Source organism: Macaca thibetana, chromosome 15 (genome assembly GCF_024542745.1).
Source record: "Macaca thibetana thibetana isolate TM-01 chromosome 15, ASM2454274v1, whole genome shotgun sequence".
Classification (NCBI taxonomy): domain Eukaryota; kingdom Metazoa; phylum Chordata; class Mammalia; order Primates; family Cercopithecidae; genus Macaca; species Macaca thibetana.
The window spans coordinates 109,699,143-109,715,286 of NC_065592.1; the positions used below are offsets into that span (position 1 = coordinate 109,699,143).

Consider the following 16,144-nt stretch of genomic DNA (forward strand, 5'->3'; position numbering starts at 1 on the left):
CCCACAGGCATCTGTCTACTGTTGTATCTGAGAACTCTGTCGAGCCAGCATGCGTGGCCCTGTGCTGTGCACTGTCTGCCGAGCGGGACACTGCCCTCTGGCTGCATCTGAGCCTCCCAGGTCCGCAGGAGGCGTCCTGGGGTCCGTATGGCATGCACTGAATAGGAAAGGGCGTTTATTGCAAAGCAGTCCTGGACATTCTTCATTATTTGCATCTTTATTCTTATCAGAGACCCAAATGTGAATTGGATTCCAGGAAAGGAGGTGGTAAGAGTGACTGGGAAAGGCTTGACTAACTAGAGGAGGAGCGAGGAAGGGCAGTGAGCAGGAGGTGTGTGTTAGGCACAGTCAGTAAACCAAAGGCCAGGCCCGAACCCTGCAGAAGATTGTGCTCCAGGTCCCCAGCAGCAGAGGCTGGGCAACAGCTGCCAAGGGTCACTGACCAATTAGAGTGACCTCGTGAAACAGCAACCTTTGCTACCAGAGAGCTTTCACCTTTCAGCATTTTATTTGGCCTTGATTTCTAACAGCCACAGAAGTAATGTTTATGGGACATATTGCCTGTCGAGAGCGGTGCTGGTCCAGCGCATCTCATCTGTGGAGTATGTCACGGCCCCTGTGAAGCTCTCTGCAGTTTGACTTCTGAGAGCAGAGCTACAGTGCTTGGCTCCACCGGATCACACCCTCGTCAATGTCAAACAGATCTCTTAGGTTTTAGCTGATATTTCTACTTTTTCTTTTTTTTTTTTTTTGAGACAAGGTTTCACTCTGTCACCCAGGCTGGAGTGCAGTGATGTGATCTCAGCTCACCGCAGTCTCAACCCCCCACACTCAGGTGATCCTCACACTTTAGCCCCCGCGAGTAGCTGGGACCACAGGTGCATGCCACCACACATGGCTACTTTTTGTATTTTTTTATTAAGTGCAATTTCCATTTTATTTTTCTCCAGAGAATAGTCCGTCTTCAGTCCTTAAGGACTCAGCTCCTTACGTGGGCTTTGGTGGGGGACGTGGGACAGCACCCGCAGGTCTAAATCGGGGTAGGGGTGTTCGGTCCTTGTGGGCTTCATGAGATCGATTCCTGACTACTTTGCTGTGAATTGCACGACTCGGTGCTGCAGCTTCACGCACAGCTTGGGAGGTGCGTAGGCATCGAAGACACCTGCTTCAGAAACGCCCCTGACCGCTGCGGCCTCCACTATGTTTCCAATGACGAATTGCTTAATGGCCTTGTCCTTGGGCACACATCGGGCACAGTTCGTGCAGCAAATAGGCTGCACGTGGCCGCGGCCCTTTTTGGCACGACCGTTGTTCCTTCTTTTCTTTGTCATATTGGAGGCACGGACTGGAGGGAGCACTCATTTTTGCATTTTTATTAGAGATGGGGTTTTACCATGTTGCCCAGGCTGGTCTCAAACTCCGGGGCTCAAACAGTCTTCCCACCTTGGCCTCCCGAAGTGCTGGGATTACAGGTGTGAGCCACCACACCCAGCCTGTTTCTGCTTTTTATAACAACAATATATATTTATTTTATTCTTTGAGACAGGCTCTCACTCTGTCACCCAGGCTGGAGTGCAGTGGTGTGATCATGGCTCACTGCAGCCTTCGGCTTCCTGGGCTCAAACTATCCTTCCACCGTAGCCTCCTGAGTAGTTGGGGCCACAGGTTCAAGCCACCACGCTGAGCTAATTTTTAAAATTTTTTTTGTGGAAATGGAGTCTCTCTGTTACCCAGGCTGGTCTCGAACCCCTGGGTTCAAGGGATCCTCCCACCTTGGCCTCCCAAGGTGCTGGGATTCCAGGCTTGAGCCACTGTGCCTGGCCAACAATAAATATCTGTGATTTATTTTTTCCCACCCTCAATTTCCCTGGAGAAGTTAGCTGGGCTGTAGCAAGCTGCGCTCTCCGTGGTCCCACCTAGAGTTTTGGAGGCGGCTCAGCTGGAAGGCACGGCTGGTCCTCACGGTTATTTTAAACCTAACTGTCAATGTCTTTATAGTCCCCATTAGGAACGGGCCTCTAGGGAGTCTCACCTCGGCCTCGCGGAGCACACCTGGGTTGGAGCAGCGGCCGCGGAGGAACGCCACCGTGCTCTTTAGGCTTAGCTCACGCCTGTTTTTCTTCTTGGCTTCACCCTCAGCCTCTGATTTGGCCGTGGCCACTATGGATTGGGACTGATGTTGCAGTTGCTTTTAATTGAGAACAGTGCCCTGACCAGGCATACGTATCTAAGGACGTGGGACCACACGTGGGGTCCTGGTGTGAGGCAGGGCAGGGATCCGAAAGCAAACAGGAATTCACCACCCTCACCTTCAGCTCAACAAAGGAGAGCAAAGTCTCTTCGTTTTGCCGATGCCTGCATAGGTATCTGTTAGTTTATTTCTCTTGCTGGAGCTGTTTCTGCATGCCTGCCTTTTTAACTGATGGCCGTCCGCATCTGTTGACCCTCTGCCTTCTTGAGTGTCCATTTTTAGCTAATCAAAACCCCTCATGTCATATTTGGTAGATGCATGACCCTCTTTTCTCTCTGTGGTTTATTCATTAATTCTTTCTTAGTAAAATGAGTATCTGTAAACCTGGTATCTAATCATCTGAATACGTGTCTATACACATACTCCTCCTTGCCTCTCTCCCTCCAGGTAACCTCTGGTTTGAATTTTATGTTTATTATTCCTTTGCTCTTTCTAAAGGTAGTTTGATCACATATATATGACTGCGTAAACAATGTTTTGTTTAGTTTCGGTTGTTTTGCACTTTATAAAACAAACAGGAGCAGCATACTGTGTGCAGTCTTTTGAGACTTCCTTTTCCACTCAGCAAAGACTGCTTGACGTTGCCATGTGTGGCTGTGGGGAAGTGTTGTTATGCACAGTCCATGTGAAAACGTGTGGCGGTACAGCCATCCTGCTGCTGGGAGGCACTGGGGATGCTTCCAGGTTTTGTGTTTTATTACAAACGATGTTGCTGTGGACACTCTGGGGTAGGTACTTAGGAGTGGAAGTGTGTTCAGTATGCAGAGGTTCAGCTTTCGTAGATCCCGCCATGTTGCTGTGGACACTCTGGGATAGGTATTTAGGAGTGGAAGTGTATTCAGTATGCAGAGGTTCAGCTTTCATAGATCCTGCCAGACTCATTTCAGAAGTGTTGGTGCCCATTTGCACTTCCTGCAACGGTTCATGAGTGATCCCGTAAATCCACATTCTCACCCATCACGTCGGTGATTCTGTCTCTTGTTACGCTTTGCTCTCGCCCCGTTCCGTGTGGAGGACACGGTCAGCTCCGTCATGATGCCCTGTCAGACAGTAGGCAGAAATCGAGGTGGGTGTGATAAGCCACTTATCCGAAGCCTGCACTGTGGCTCAGTACAGCCAGTCAGCTCAGTTTCTGGTTGCAGCCATGACAGCATCTGCTCATGAGCTGGATTAAATCTCCCAGAGATAAAAATGATAAACTCCAGGCAAAGTATTTTTTTAAATCTATTTGAAGGCATACAGAGCACCTGAGAAAGTGGACGGAGACTGGAGGCCACCAGCGCTTTAAAGGGACACCACTCTGAGAGGTCTCCTGCCCCCCTCACCGCCCCCCGCAGCTGCCCTCATGTGAGGTTGGGAGCGGGTGTGGGGCCAGGGAGGGCCAGAACTTAGCACAATCGGATCCAATTAAGGTGCCAAAAAATAGAAATGTAAACTGCCAAAGGAACAAAAAAAAATTGAGGGGGAAAAAGAAAACCAATGTCAAAAGGTAGACCTAAACCCAGAACTACCACGAATGACATTAATTTCAGCCATTAAATGGAAGTTAAATATTCTAGTAAAAAGGCAGAAATGTCAGACTGAACAAAAAACCGAAGACCTGGCTGGACACGGTGGCTCATGCCTGTGATCCCAGCACTTTGGGAGGCCAAGGTGGGAGGATTGCTCGAGTCCAGGAGTTCAAGACCAGCCTGGGCAACATAGTGAGACCCCAGTCTCTGCAAAAAAATAAAAATAAAAAATTAGCTGGGCCTGGCGATGCATGCCTGTAGTCCCAGCTACTCGAGAGGATGAGGTGGGAGGATTGCTTGAGCCCAGAAGGTGGAGGCTGCAGTGAGCCATGATCACGCCACTGCACTCCAGCCTGGATGACAGGGCGAGACCCTGTCTTAAAATGAAAAAAAAAAAAAAAAAAAAATTTTAAAAGTTATTGTAATCAAGACAGTGAGGTATTGGCAAAAAGACAACCGTAGATCAGCATTGAGTCCAGATACAGACCATGCATATGTGGCCAATCGATTTTTGACAGAGACGCCAAGACAATTCAATGGGGAAAGGAATGTTTTCAACAAATGATGCTGGAATAACTGGATGTCCCTATGTAGAAAAATGAGCCTCAACCATTACCTTATACAGCACACAACAGTTAATTGGAGAGGATCATGGGCTTCAACAGAAATGTTAGAAAGATAAAGCCCCTAGAGAGAGCGTAGGAGAATGTATCTGTTTGACCATGAGGTGATCCAAGATTTCTCAGAAGCACTAACCATAGGAGAAAAATGGATAAATTAGACCTCATCAAAATTTAAAACTTCTAGGCTGGGGGCATAGCTCACGCCCGGAATCCCAGCACGTTGGGAGCCCCAAGGCAGGAGGATCTTTTGAGCCCGGGAGATGGAGACCAGCCTGGGCAACAAAGTAAGACCCCTTTTCTACAAAAAATACAAAATTTCACTGAGCGTGGTGGCACACACCTGTGTCCTAGCTACTCGGGAGGCTGAGGTGGGAGGATCACTTGAGCCTGGGAGATCAAGGCTTATGATCATGCCACTGCACTCCAGCTTGGGCAACAGAGTGAAACCATATCTCAAAAAATAAGAAAAGAATTTAAAATTTATATGCTTTGGTAGCTATCATTAAGAAACTGAAAAAGCAGGCCAGGCAAGGTGGCTCATGCCTGTAATCCTAGCACTTTGCGAGGCTGAGGTGGGTGGATCACAAGGTCAAGAGATCAAGACCATCCTGATCAACATGGTGAAACCCCGTCTCTACTAAAAATACAAAAATTAGCCGGGGGTAGTGGCATGTGCCTTCAGTCCTAGCTACTTGGGAGGCTGGGGCAGGAGAATCGCTTGAACCCGGAAGGTGGAGGTTGCAGGGAGCCAAGATCACACTACTGCACTCCAGCCTGGCAACAGAGCAAGACTCCATCTCAATAAATTAAAAAAAAAGAAGAAGAAGAAGAAGAAACTGAAAAAGCAAGCTGTTAGCTAGGAGAAAATATTTGTAATACATGTATACAACAGAGGACATGTGTCCAGAATATATGAAGATCTCTTACAACTGCCTAAGAAACCAGTTTCGAAAATGGACAAAAGGCTTGAATATACACTTTCAAAAAAGATATGCAAATTGGCAGTAAGCACATGAAAATTGTTCGGCATCATTTGCCATCAGGAAAGTGCAGAGTGAAACAGGTAGGAAAGCAAGCATACATGGGGTTATGTTCCCTAGCCATTAGAATGGATGAAATTAGTAAGACTGACAGCACCAAATGCTGGGTGCACGTGGAGCACCTGGAGTTCACACACATTGCTGGTGGGAGTGAGATGGCACAACACTGGAAAACCATATGGCCTTACGACGTTAAACAAGCATCTATCTGTGACCCAGCAATTCCATTCCAATGGTGTGCCCAGGAGAAACAGAAACACATGTCCACAAAAAGACATATGTATGCATGTGAACTACAGCTTTATTCATGATAGCCCTCAACTGGAAGCAGCCCAAACTTGAAGCAGCACATCAAGAGGAGAATGGCCAAACAGCCTATGGCATATTCATACCATTCAGACTACTTCTGAGCAATAAGAACAGAATGATCTACTCGCACACAATAACATGGTTTAATCTTTAAAAAAACATGTTGAGCCCAAGAAGCCAGACACAAAAGAAAACATACTTTATGTTCCCTTTACACAAAATTCAAGAATAAGCAAATTTAATCTCTCTTGTCAAAATCAAAATATTGGTTGCCAGGGTGGGGTGGAGGGAACGATTGTTAAGAGCTGGAAGAGGTCTTCTTGGCGTGATAGAAATGGTGTCTTCACGGGGGTGGCGGTCACGTGGATTTGTTCGTTTACCAAAACCTCATATACTTAAAGCCTTTGCACTCCATGCTTTATAGATTTTACCTCAATGTTTTAAAAAGCTGTGCCTCTTGAGGGTGTGGATAGCTGGAGCTCTTTGACCCTCGAAAAGTGAGCACAATTGTTTTATGCTTTTGTTGTGATTTTAAAAACCACGCTGAGCCGGCCCAGTGGCTGACGCCTGTAACCTCAGCACTTTGGGAGGCCGAGGCGGGCGGGTCACCTGAGGTCGGGAGTTCAAGACCAGCCTGACCAACATGGAGAAACCCCATCTCTACTAAAAATGCAAAATTAGTAGAGATGGTGCAACTCCATCTCTACTAAAAATACAAAAATTAGCCTGGCATGGTGGCGCGTGCCTGTAATCCCAGCTACTCAGGAGGCTGAGGCAGGAGAATCATTTGGACCCAGGAGGTGGAGGTTGTAGTGAGCTGAGATTGTGCCTCTTTACTCCAGCCTGGGCAACAGAACGAGACTCCATCTAAATAAAAAAAACAAAAACAGGCCGGGCGCTGTGGCTCACGCCTGTAATCCCAGTACTTTGGGAGGCCGAGGCGGGCAGATCACCTGAGGTCGGGAGTTCAAGACCAGCCTGACCAACATGGAGAAACCCCATCTCTACTAAAAATGCAAAATTAGCCTGGCATGGTGGCGCATGCCTGTAATCCCATCTACTTGGGAGGCTGAGGCAGGAGAATCACTTGAACCCGGGAGCCAGAGGTTGCGGTGAGCTGAGATCGCGCCATGGCACTCCAGCCTGGGCAACGAGCAAAACTCCGTTTCAAAAAAAAAAAAAAAAATGCTGAAATACCTAACATCTCACAACTGCTCTGACAAGTCTTTCTGAAATAGAAGGTTTATTTGTATAATTGGGTTCATGTGAGGTAGAACTCATAAAGACATCAAGAGCATAACTTTATTATTTTTCTTAAGTCCCAGGAGGTGATTTAAAAGGTTAATTATTCTGGAAAATATGAGGTTACTGGGAGCTTATTTTTCAAAAAATAAATGTTTCAGAAAGTGTTCTGACCATGTTAGTACTGGTGGGTCTTTTTGGGCAGAGGACTCAGAGTTTTGTATTTTCCTGACCCCGTTTCAATCTTAATGTTCATGCTCTTTGGATTTTCCATCCTGTGGCAGCTGCGGTTTGCACTCAAGACCTACTTTCCTTACACTTCTCCATCTCTTGCCATGGTGCTGCTGCAAGACCCTCAAGGTGAGTTAGGGTTGACTCTGCCCCCATCAGAATGATTTCCTGGGAAGAGCACTGTCAAACGATGGCCTCCCCACCAGGCCCTTATCTATAGCATGAGGGAGACACAGCTGGTTATTTCTAAGATCCTTTGAGCGCCCAGGATCCCACATTCTGTAGATTTTGATATGAGAGTCTTCTTGGCTTCCCAGTTGTGATCACTTCCCAAAAGAAGAAGGAAAAAAAAAAACAACCCCAGTGGCCTCTGGTAGGTCTTGCTAGTCTGCCTCCAGATAACACAGGCTCTGCTGGTGCCAACCAGGTCCGCCAGATGCCAGGAACAGGCCAAGACGTGGCTGAGTCGGAAGAAAACAGTACCTTCATTTGCTTTTCATTCTTTCTACTCCGTGCAGCCTTGTTGCAGAAGAAAAGATAAAATGATGGATGAAGCTGAGGAAATTCAGGGGAGGTTCCCCCTAACCAAGCTAAGGGAAGGATTTTGAGAGAGTTCAATAAGGTGCTTCATCCGCAGCCTTTCCTGATACCCTTTGCCAGCCTTCCAAAGGCTATCCGGGTGGGGAAGTGGTGGTTCCAGCCTTCATTCGACTGGTATTGATCCAGGAATGTGGCTGTGAGCTCATGCTTACGAGACATTTCAGAAATACAGAATAAGGGCCCCCTTTCCCTCTGAGGCCTGAAACCTGACGGAAGGCAGTCCTGACGTGGGCACAGACTGTGCCAGCCAGAAAGGGGCCTTATTGGAGCATGGCAGGAGAGGAGACAGAGGGAACGAGCCAGTCACATTTCCTTTTTATGCTATTTTGGGCCTGCCTTTTTTCTGAGACTTGAGTGAGTAGATTTGTTTGAGAAATGCAGATGATTCAAAGTTTCAGAGCATTTTACAAAACCTAAATTCCTCTTCCTTTTTCAAGAAGATGTAGGTTCTTGCCCAGGGTGATCCCCTGACACTGTCCTCTCAGATGCCGGAGCTGGGGATGGGGTCTCTGGGTGACAGTTTTATGAAAACCCTTGGGAAAACTTTATTAACAAGACAAAAATGAGGAATTCACTCTCCCAGGGTCCACCCTACAGCTTAGGTCAGACCAGCAAAGCCTGAAGTCAGCCGACAGGGGGCGCCGAGTGAGCTCCAGAAAATGTACCGGAGTCGTTAGCGTCTCCGTGTGGAAATAGCAAACAAACAGCAAACAAACAGCGAGGTGGTGCGTGGGCATGGGCCCAACCCTCTACCTTTCCGTTTGTGTAACTCGTAGATTTATGTCCAAATAGAAATAGGTGGCTTCAAGCAGAAGTGCAGGAACCTCTGGTGCTAGTTCCTGGAACAGCTGTCTGTGTGTTACTTTGGCAAACAGTGTGATGGTCACACACTGAAGAAGTGTTTGTTAGTAGCATGATCTTCTGTTCATCAGAAATTTATTTCATGCCCATTGTGAAGGTCGGGGGAGGGGTGTAAAAGATGATCACTTCCAAGCCCTGACTGTGTAGGAACTACAAGTGGAGGAAATGCAAAATAAATGTCTAAATAGCTAGTAAAAGGAAGAAACGAAAAATGCCTTCAAAAGGCTGTGCTCCAAGGGCCGCGGGGGTTCAGAGGAGGGAGGCACTGGCCTTGTGGAGTAGCACCTGTTCGTCCATCACTCGCCTTATCTTCCTTGTGTGTTCGATTGTAGCATCTATCACTATGTGAAAATTTTTGCAGATGCTGCATAGAACTGCAGATATGTGCTGCTCAGATGTGTTTAAAACTACAGGATGATTGTGAAACCAGAGCAGCTCACTCAAGAAAAGACATTTGTTTGCATAATGCTCACTTATTTTCTTTCCTGGCCTTTTTTTCCACTGTAAACCTGAAATCATATTGTGAGTTCATCACAGCCCTAGGAAAGCAGTCAGGCCGTCTATTCCTAGTTCCTTGTTGGCTGCTTTACTACAGTCTCTCTCTATTCTGAAATCACACATTAGTGGTGGAGGAGTGGGTAGGTAGAGAAGAAGAAACCTAGGCATCCGCAGCCGGCATTTCCCAGTCTCAGCAGGGGCTGCTTATGCAATCTCTAGCTACTTCCATGTACCTGAATTCAAAAGTACTTGAGGCCAAGTGTGGTGATTAATGCCTGTAATTCCAGCACTTTGGGAGGCCAAGGGGGAGGATCACTTGAGCCCAGGAATTTGAGACAAGTCTGAGAAACATAATGAAACCTCATCTCTACAAAAAAATTTTAAAAATAGCTGGGCATGGTGGTGCACCCCTGTAGTCCCAGCTGCTGGGGAGGCGGAGGTAGGAGGATTGCTTGAGCCCAGAAGGTTGGGGCTGCAGTGAGCCGGGATCGTGCCACTGCACTCCAGCCTCTGACAAAGCAATACTGTGTCTTAAAAACCCCCACAAAGCTAAATAAAGGGATTAGATTCTTTGAGGTTCAGCTCTGTGTAATATGGACAGATCTTGCTTAAGAGAGAGGTACTGACTGGGAAGAGCATGCGAACAGTATTGGGTTCTGTGAAGCAGAAGTGAAGGGTGTCTCCCGAAGACTCTGAGGTCGTCCCTGCAGGTGGCTCCTCACCGGCTTGCCATTTCCTCACTTGCCCTCTGACGTGTCTCTCTCCACCCGCAGATGTCCCTCGGGGACGCTGGCTGCAGACACTGAAGCACATTTCCGAACTGCTCAGAGAAGCGGTTGAAGACCAGACTCATGGGTGAGCAAACACTGATCACTCCCAAATCTACTGCACACACGGGTTCCCTAGATCCTCATCTGCCCTTTGAGCAGGGCTGACAGGACAGAGGAAGGCGTTACTGGTCTGGGACCGTCACCAAACAGGTGAGCACCATGGTGAAGTGAGAAGTGGAGGAAGCGCATGGCCGCACAGATGGCTTGGAGCAGGTCAGGATGAACAGGCATGCGCGTGTATGCGTGTGTGAACACCTGTATCGAAACGTTTCTACGTAATGTCTGATTTTAGATTTCAAAATATACAGGCATAACAATGAAGAGAAGAGACGCTGGAAAAAGCAGCACCCACCTGCTGGGAAGCCCTGGCCGTTCAGAAGGAAAAGGCGTTTGTTTGGGCGCCCTTTGGTCTTCTCTCTTCCTCTCTAGGGAAGGAGATTTGCAACTTCTGCACAGTAGGGTGGAATGTTAAATGCTTGTTTTCCTTCTCTGTAATAAATACCTCTAAAATGAGAAAACCTATTCTAACAAATTCTTTTTTTTTTTTTTTTAATTTTTAGAGATAAGGTCTTGCTCTGTGGCCCAGGCTGGAGTGCAGTGGAATGATCACATCTCACTGCAGCCTCAAATTCCTGGGCTTAGGTGATCGATCCTCCGACTCAGGCTCCTGAGAGCTGGGACTACAGGCACACACCACCACACCTGGCTAATGTTTAAATTTTTTTTGTGACTGGGCGCGGTGGCTCACGCCTGTAATCCCAGCACTTTGGGAGGCCGAGGCGGGTGGATCACGAGGTCAGGAGATTGAGACCATCCTGGCTAACCCTGTCTCTACTAAAAATACAAAAAAAAGTAGCTGGGTGTGGTGGCGGGCGCCTGTAGTCCCAGCACTCAGAAGGCTGAGGCAGGAGCTGAGGCAGAAGAATGGCGTGAACTGGAGAAGCAGAGCTTGCAGTGAGCCGAGATCACGCCACTGCACTCCAGCCTGGGTGACAGAGCGAGACTCTGTCTCCAAAAAAAAAAAAAAAAAAAAAATTGTAGAGGTCTCGCTGTATTGACTCAAATTCGTGGGCTCAAGTAATCCCCTGCCTTGACCTCCCATCGTGCTGGGATTACCCGTGTGGCCTGCCGTGCCCAGCCTGTTAATTTCTAACAGTAGTGTTACGTACCGTCTTACGTGTGTGATTTCCCTGAAAGCATTCACATTTATGCCTTGCTGAATTCCTTGTATCATAACACTCTTTGGCTTCCTCTTAACTCCCTTTCTTTTAGAGTATAATTTTATTCATTGTCCCTGCTAGCCTACTAAGACTATCTTATTTGTTCCTTTTGCCACTTTTCACTCCTGGAGTTCTCTGTAATCTCACACCAAGTTGACACAGACGATGGGTGACATCGTCTCTGCGATTGATGGCTCAGGTGCCAGCTGCTCACTCCTTCCTCACCGTGCTTCTCACTGACAGAGACCAGAGAGAAAGGCCTGCAGCCAGGGGGCTCCACGGCTGGCTGCGTGAATAGCCTGCAGTGGCCAGTCGGCCCCACACACCCGCTCCCTGGTTGTCCTGGCATTACACAGAGCTGGACCTTGAAGAATCTTAACTCGGGGACAGGGAAGTAGATGGAGGTGGCATAAGCAGGCCACCCTGTGATTGAGAAATGCGGTGCCCTGGGTGTTTTTCTCTTCTCCCTGCCCACCCTCTCCGCCATCACTCAGAATGTGTGATGTCAAAATGCGTGGAGACTGGAATAACAGCCACCAGAAAGGATGCATGTGGTGCTACAGGGCAGGACTTAGACCTCCTGGGGCTCCCACCTCAACCCGGACCTTGGGGCCCTGAGACACCTTTCAGGTGGCCACATGGGACGCCTTGTGCATTCAGCTACTGGTGGAAGACAGAGGGAAGGACGAGGCTGGTCTCTGGTCCTGATCCAGGCACGCTGCCAACCTGGGGAGCACGAGGGAGCCCACTGCTCCGTGCGTCTGTCTACCCTGATGTGGTGCCTGCAGGGAAGAGGCATGGCGGAGTCCCCTCCTCACTCTGACACAGCCTAACCCAGCCCACAGCCAGCGTGGCCGGCAGAGCATCAGCTCTGTGTCCTGGGAAAGAGGGAGTAAGACCAGTACTCCACCCTCCCGTCTTTTTGTCTCTGTTGCTCAAATGTAGAACATTTAACCACTGGTTCTCAGGAAGGACTGGGGCAGTGACCAGGGAGGCGAAGACGGTATTTAGAGCTTGGGAATTCCACAGGCCAGGCAGAGGAACATGGAGGCAGATCCAGCAAAGGGGCCAGGAACGCTCCTGTCGCAGCCGCTGCCCCAGTCCAGAAGGAAAGTTCTCATCTAACGAGATCTCAGGCCGGTCTGTTCCATCCTCTCCAAGGGGAATGTTCACCTGCGGAGGCTGGCACTGCACACAATTCGTGGCCCTTACCTCGAGCGGATTCTACCCTAAAACAAGTACTGCAGCTTCCATTTGCCAGTGTGGCGAGGGGATAGCCTCGCAAACACTTTAACTTTCTGGCATTGACGCACACACGATGACAGCAGCTCATTAAAAATTCCTAGTTGCTGAAACATCCACCCAAACTTTGCGTCTTGTCAGAAGTGGAACAGCCCATGTTTCTGCCTGCGCCCCGCCCTCCACCTCTTTCTCCGCCGTGTCTTCCTTCCTCAGTGCCTGTCCTCACTGAAGGTACCTGGATTAAAGACTCCGATGTCCAGAGGCCTCAGGCCTCACAGGGGTCCTGAGAGGCCCTTTCCATGTCCTGTGATGACGCAAAGTGGCGTTTGGACAGTCTGAGTCTAAATTGTATTCCTTGCAGGCTGCACGTCAGTGGAAAAGTACAATTTAAGCCAACCGTTGGCAAACGCTCGAGCTGCTTTAAAAACCCGAAGGAGGAAGAATTCAGCCGCCAGCCGCCGTGTGCTCTGTGTTCCTCTGTGTTCCAGGTCCCGCGGAGGTCCCTTGGAGAGCTGGTTCCTGTTCATTCACTTCGGAGGATGGGCCGAGATGGTGGCCGAGCAGCTCCTGAGGTCGGCAGCCGAACCCCCCGCGGCCCTGCTGTGGCTCTTGGCCTTTTACTACAGCCCCCGTGATGGGAGGCAGCAGAGAGCACAGACCATGGTGGGTGGCAGCCCCACTGCATGTGTGTGGGGTGGGCTCTGTCGTGGGCTCGGCTTCCGTGACACCTGAGCTCTGCCCACAGATGGCGTACGTCGTGGCACCCTGCAGGCGTGGCGACCTCCAGCCTTGTGGTCAGAGGCATTCGCCTGCCCCACCGAGGTGGCCAGAGACGGGACACCACATGTAGCCCCCTGTCCCGCAAACGAGGACCCTTCCTCCCCGAGGTCGTTTGATCTGTGATCGCTCGGCCGCCGGATCGGCCCCGGGGTCGCGTCCTCCAGGGCGTGCCCTGCAGAGACGGGCTGTTCCGAGGGGTGCGCTGGCAGCAGAGCCTGGCCACAGCCGGGGCCCCCTCTCACTCCTCAGCACCCGGCCAGTTCTTGCTTCCATCTTGACTGTCTGCTTTCTTGGATCAGTCAACAGATCCTCACATTACTGGCTTTGTTTACATCTCTTACTAAAGTAATCACATGATATTAACCACTTTGCTTCTGAAAAAGGAGTTGGTCATTTCCTAAATAACAGAGCAGCTAAGTATGGGACTCCATGGATAACTGTCTGTGGCAAAGACAGTTGTTATTTTATGTGGAATATGATAATTACAGGAAGCAATGCTTTGATTAAAGGCACTGGCACCTTCCTTGCAAGCATTTATTTCCTCGGTTCTGAAAACTTCCCCGGCCAGTGCTCTCTGCCGATCTTGGTAGCTGAAGAGGACGGGCTTATTCTATGTGGAGCTCCTCTTGGCTTTCGTGTTTTCTGTTGTCTGAAAACACAGGGTCTAATAAAGATGTCTGTGTGTTTTATTTGTTTAAAGGCTTGCATGGCATAGGAAAGAAAAATAGTTTTAGATTTTAAAAAGTTGAAATTTGGTGATAGTTTATTTTAGATCAGAAATAAAGCTTTGTGAAGAAATTATCGTAACCCGCATATATATTTGAGGATTGCTGTCTGATTAAAAAGAAAGCTTTTTATTTCTTCCCCTTTAAAAGAGCACATTAAACTAATTAAGGAAAATCCTGGTTGATGTTTTTAACAGTAATAAGATGTACAGGGCACACATGGTTTCTAAAGCCCTTTTATATTCTGTCTGATTTGATTCCGTATAAGCTAAGTTGGTAGATACGTGTTCAATTCCATCACAGTCAAAAGGGTACTGACAGAGAGTCACTTTTGAAGTAAAAAGAAATAAATTATTCAATAACAATTTCTAGGAAGTTCTACATTGGCACATCTTCTACTAGCTAACTTGGTCCTTTTTTAAGAAAAAATAACAAAACCTTTGCGTCGTTCTCCCTCGGGATGCCTAGGATTTTGGATGAGAGCAGATTGGCTCACTGTGAGTGGGGCGTGGCGGGCCTCTGCTTCCCTCCCCACCGTCTGTCACAGGTGCCATCTGCCTGGCAGTCCAGTCCAGTGCTCATGTTGGTGCCTCCAGAGCCCCTTCCTCGCTGGTGCCTGCTGAGGCATTGGTGTATGTGGCATCCTGGGAAGGGAATTTTAGTTTCATGAATGATACGTACCTCTTGTTTCCCTGGGTTTTATGAGCTTTAATCCCTTGACGGCCTGTTGGGGGGCTTGAGAGACACACTGTGAACTGTGTTAGAAAGCATGATTCTTATATGACTGGATTGAAATGAGCAGTATCTGTGCATTTGCCTGACTTAAAAAGTCACGATCAGCTGGTCGCGTGTCCCTGCATCGTGTGCTGGGCCTGGTGTCGCTGCCTCTGTGGCCGTCCTTGAGGTAAAGAACATGGGTGCAAAGAGCAAGCGTGTTCCCACCCGGGATGTGTCCTGCCTGTGAAAAGGCCTGTCCCACTCATGGCCAAGCCACCCTTTCCACCAGCAGCCAGAGTTCATCTCCTTTTGCCAACTGAATTGGATCACAACAAAATAAACAAAAAAATATGTTTAGATGCCCTTAAGAATCAGGCAAGGCACGATGATGACTAGAGAAAAAAAAGAAAAAGAACCAGGCAAGGTTCATACCCTTTAACCCTGTGGTTCCACTGCTAGGAATTCCCCTAGGGAACAGAGATCCATGCAGAGGCCAGCACTGTTCATAAACACAACAATGGGAAATGGCCTAAACTTTCAATAATAAGGCTACTGGCCAAATAAATTGTGGTATATCCTAACCGTGGAATAGCATTCTGTTTTACACCATGCAAAATCATGCTCTTGGCCGGGTGCGGTGGTTCACACCTGTAATCCCAGCACTTTGGGAGGCCGAGGCAGCCGGATCATTTGAATCCATGGGTTTGAGACCAGCCTGGGCAAATAGACCCCTGTCTCTACAAAATATAGATGAGCCAGGTGTGGTAGTGTGTGCCTGTAGTCCCAGCTAGGGAGGCTGCGGTGAAAGGATCGCTTGAGCCCAGGAGGTGGAGGTTGCAGTGAGCAGAAACTGCACCACTACATTCCAGCCTGGGTGACAGGGCAAGGCTCTGTCTCAGGGAAAAAAAAAAAAGGTCTTGAAGAACATGTTTCATAGATCTAGTGAACTGAACTTCTTATAGTACATTATGGAGAGAAAAATGAAAGATACAAAGCATTATGTGCAGTGAATGGTATGGTCTCAGTGCATAGAAAAAAGACAAGTATATAAACTGAATTATTAACAGTGAGTCTTTTTGGATGGTAGAGTTGTAGATCATTTTAATGGTTTTTCTTTTTCTCTTTACAAATTTTCCATAGTAAGCATATATGAGCTTTTATAGTGCAGGATAAAAAAGTACTTTAAAAAGAAAAGAAAGCTTCTGTCTTTCTCCTGAAAAACTTCGGACGTGTGTAAAGTTGCTGGGGTCCAAGTGGAAGCCCATGGGCACGGCGGACTGCAGGGAACAGTCTGGGACAGACAGACAGGAAGAAGACCCCGTCTTAGGGATTATTGGACAAGGGCGGAAAGTCAATTGTGGGTCAAGAGAAAAAAGATATAAAGGCATAGCCTCCTCAACCCCGGCATTTTTGCAGACCCAGTTAGATGGCAGAATGGCCTTGGGCTCCCATAGACACCATCAG

The 16,144-nt window shown here is 48.3% G+C and overlaps 1 protein-coding gene and 1 pseudogene across 4 annotated transcripts in view; one reads left to right on the forward strand and one right to left on the reverse strand.

The window, feature by feature from the left end:
* Positions 1–16,144, forward strand: part of FANCC (FA complementation group C) — a 214,007-nt gene that overhangs the window by 189,847 nt on the left and 8,016 nt on the right. For all 3 annotated transcript variants that reach the window (XM_050762294.1, XM_050762295.1, XM_050762296.1), the window contains 3 exons: positions 7,261–7,336; positions 9,940–10,021; positions 12,947–13,121. In XM_050762294.1, coding sequence (XP_050618251.1) covers positions 7,261–7,336; positions 9,940–10,021; positions 12,947–13,121 — 333 coding nt within the window. The remainder of the gene's footprint in view (positions 1–7,260; positions 7,337–9,939; positions 10,022–12,946; positions 13,122–16,144) is intronic.
* LOC126938131 (40S ribosomal protein S26-like) lies at positions 725–3,205 on the reverse strand (annotated as a pseudogene). The gene has a single exon (XR_007719957.1). The product of XR_007719957.1 is annotated as a 40S ribosomal protein S26-like (transcript).